The following is a 3651-nucleotide window of genomic DNA, read 5'->3' on the forward strand; positions in this document are numbered from 1 at the left end:
TTTTGAGTGGTAAGTGATAGGGGTCATGTTTCATTCTTCTGCATGTGGCTATCCAATTCTCCCAGTACAATTTATTGAATAGGGCTTCTTTTCCTTAATGTGCTTTGTTGTCTTCTTTGGCAAAGATCAGTTGGTTGTAGGTACATGGTATTATATATGGGTTCTATCTTTTGTTCCATTAGTCTATGTCTCTGTTTTTGTACCAATACCATGGTGTTTTGGTTACTATAGCCTCGTAATATAGTTTGAAGTTTGGTAATGGGATGCCTCCACATTAGTTCTTTTTGCTTAAGGTTGCTTTGGCTATTTGGGCACTTTTCTGGTTCCAAACAAAGCATAGAATTATTTTTTCAGTATCTATGAAGTATGACTTTGGTAACTTGATGGGGATTGCATTGAATTTGTAAATCACTTTTTGCAGTATGGATGTTTTAACAATGTTGATTTTACCTATCCATGAGCATGATATGTTTTCAATTTGTTTGTATCATCAGCGATTTCTTTCCTCAGAGTTTCCATATTATACTTGTAGAAATCTTTGACCTCCTTGGTTAGGTATATTCCTAGGTATTTTATTTTCTTTGTTGATATTGTGAATGGTATCAAGTCTTTGATTTGACTCTCGGCTTGACTGTTATTAGTGTATAGAAATACTACTGATTTATGTACATCAATTTTGTATTCTGAGACTTTGCTGAATTTATTTACCAATTCCAGGAGATTCTTGGTGGCATCTTTGGGGTTTTCTAGATATGGACCATGTTGTAAGCAAAAAGCTATAGTTTTACCTCTTTTTTCCCAATTTGGATATCCTTGATATTCTTCTCTTGCCTGATTGCTCTGGCTAGGACTTCCAGCACTATGTTGAATAGAAGTGATGACAGTGGACATCCTTGTCTTGTTCCAGTTCTTAATGGGAATGCTTTTAATTTTTCCTCATTGAGGATGATGTTGTTATGAGTTTACCATATATGGTTTTTATAATTCTGAGATATATTCCTTTTATGCCTAGTTTATTGAGGGTTTTTATCATGAAAGAGTTCTTGATATTGTCAAATGCTTTTTCGGCATCTATTGAGATGATCATGTGGTCTTTCTTTTTACTTTTCTTTATGTTGTAAATCACATTTATTGATTTACATATTTTGAGCTATCCTTGCATCCCTGAAATGAAGCCCACTTGAGCCTGATGGATTATTTTTTTGATGTGCTGCTGAATTTGGTTTGCTAATTTTTTATTGAGGATTTTTGTATCTATATTTATAGGGTATATTGGTCTGTAATTTTCTTTTTTTATCGTTTCCTTTCCTGGCTTTGGTATCAAGGTGATACCAGCTTCATAGAATGAATTTGGGAGGGCTCCCTCCTTCTCAATATTACAGAATAGTTTCTGTATTATGGGTATCAGGTCTTCTTTGTAGGCTTGATAGAATTTGGCTGTGAATCTACCTAGTTCAGAGATTTTTTATTGTTGTTGAGAGGTTTTTTACTGCTGGTTTGATCTCAGAATCTCACTGTTCATTATTCGTCTGTTCAGGAGTTCTATTTCTTCCTTCTTGAGTCTTGGGAGGTTGTGTGTTTCCAGGAACTTGTCCATTTCCTCTATGTTCTCTAGTTTATGCATAGAGATTTATGTAATATTCATAGGTGATGTTTTGTATTTCTGTGGTATCAGTTGTAATGTAACTTTTTTTCATTTCTGATTGAGCTTATTTGGGTTCTTTCTCTTCTGTTCTTGGTTAATCTAGCAAAAGGTCTGTCAATTTTGTTTATCTTTTTGAAGAAACAAAATTTTGTTTTGTTAATCCTTTGTATTGATTTTTGTTTTCAAATTCATTTAGTTCTGGTTTAACTGTCATTACTTCCTTTCTTCTACTGGCTTTTGGTTTGGTTTGTTCTTCCTTTTCCAGTTCCTTAAGGTGTGACATTAGGTTGTTAATTTAGGATCTTTCTGTCTTTTTGAATAGTCATTCATCATCAGGTTGTTTAATTTCCATAACTTTGTATAGTTTTTTGTGTTTCCTTTGTGATTGATTTCTAGTGTTATTCTGCTGTGGTCTGAGAAGGTGCATGGTATAATTTTGATTTTTTTTTAATTTGTGGAGACTACTTTTGTGGCATAAGATATGATCAGTCTTGGAGAATGTGCCATATGTTGCTGAGAAGTATGTGTATTTTGTAGTGTTTGGGTAGAAAGTTTTGTAAATATCTGTTAGGTCCATTTGATTTAGAGTTTGGTTTAAGTCATTTATTTATTTATTTATTTTCTGCTTTGATGATTTGTTGAGCTCTGACAGTGAAGTGTTGAGGTCCCTGATGAATATAATGGTGCTATTTATGCCTTTGCTTAACTCTAGCAAGATTTGCTTTATGTATCTGGGAGCTTCTGTCTTGACTGCATATAGTTTAGGATTGTTTTGTCTTCTTATTGGATAGCTTTCTTTACCATTACATAATGATTCTCTTTGTCTTTCTTTACCTTTGTTTACTTTAAGTCAATTTTATCTGATAATATGATGGCTACACCTGCTCTCTTTTGATTTCCGTTTGCATGAAATATTTTTTTTTTTCCATCCTTTTGTGAGTCTGTATGCGTCCTTGTGATTTCTAGGGAAAACTGGTGGGAGGAGAGTCAAGGCAGGTTCTCCAGACTGGGAGGGCTGGTCATGGGGAGGATCCATAAATCATCTCCAGTCCTGATGCTAGATTTTGCTACACTCAATTTCTATGGCACCTCAGGCTGGTATCTTTGTCGTAGTTCTGGCTTTTTTTTACATCATTTTGTCATTTAAAGTATTTTTAACCATAACTTTCTTTCATCATGTTTTCTTGATTTCTTGGCTCACTTAGAAAATCTTCTCAACTCAATGTTTATATAGAAATTCACCAGAACTTTATTATAATTACTTTATTTAAAAAATATATTTACATCATCCCTTATTCATTTTTGTTTTTAAAAGCTACACTCTAAATTTCATTGGTTCAGAATATTGATGGCTATCTTCTTAAACTGCTTCTTCCATTTTAGCTCTGACCTTACGAAAGTCATTTAATTGTAATTTTTGAAACGAAATGGCTGCTTGATGTTTTTAATCAGTAAAGTTGTGGAGGATAATAATACATAAACTCATTAGGATTAAATGAGTTAATACAAATACTTTCAATAGTTCAATAGTTCAAACGTTTTCAATATTTCCAGTAGACTTTAGCAAACTGTCCGTATACCTATCTTTTTTCTCACTACATCATACAGCCCATGGCAGATAAAAGACAGTCAATAAATATTGCTTGTGTTGAATACATTGAGCATAGCATTTTTTTCTAAGCTGTATATTTGATAAATACATGAATCATATAGTGATCCTGTACTAAGAAAGCTTTTTTCAAGTAAAATAAAAATATACTACATAGCTTCTAATGCAATGTCATGATTTTTTTCCTAAAGACAACATTAATTTCTTAAAAATTTTCATTCTGTGTATTCAATTTGCAGACAATACACAAGAGTTCTCTTCAGTCCCTGTATATGTACAAGTTCTTAATATTAATGATCATGCTCCTGAGTTCTCTCAATATTATGAGACTTATGTTTGTGAAAATGCAGATTCTGGTCAGGTAAGAACTACTAATAAATTACCAAATTCCAAACAA

General features: G+C 32.8%; 1 protein-coding gene across 1 annotated transcript in view; it reads left to right on the forward strand.

The window, feature by feature from the left end:
• The window catches only part of CDH19 (cadherin 19, type 2), a 98385-nt gene that overhangs the window by 68889 nt on the left and 25845 nt on the right, over positions 1 to 3651 (forward strand). Inside the window, exon 3 of the mRNA XM_012650115.1 lies at positions 3494 to 3615. Within this exon, the coding sequence (XP_012505569.1) occupies positions 3494 to 3615 (122 nt within the window). The remainder of the gene's footprint in view (positions 1 to 3493; positions 3616 to 3651) is intronic.

The sequence above is a fragment of the Propithecus coquereli genome, unplaced genomic scaffold (genome assembly GCF_000956105.1).
Source record: "Propithecus coquereli isolate 6110/MARCELLA unplaced genomic scaffold, Pcoq_1.0 Scaffold311, whole genome shotgun sequence".
Classification (NCBI taxonomy): Eukaryota; Metazoa; Chordata; class Mammalia; order Primates; family Indriidae; genus Propithecus; species Propithecus coquereli.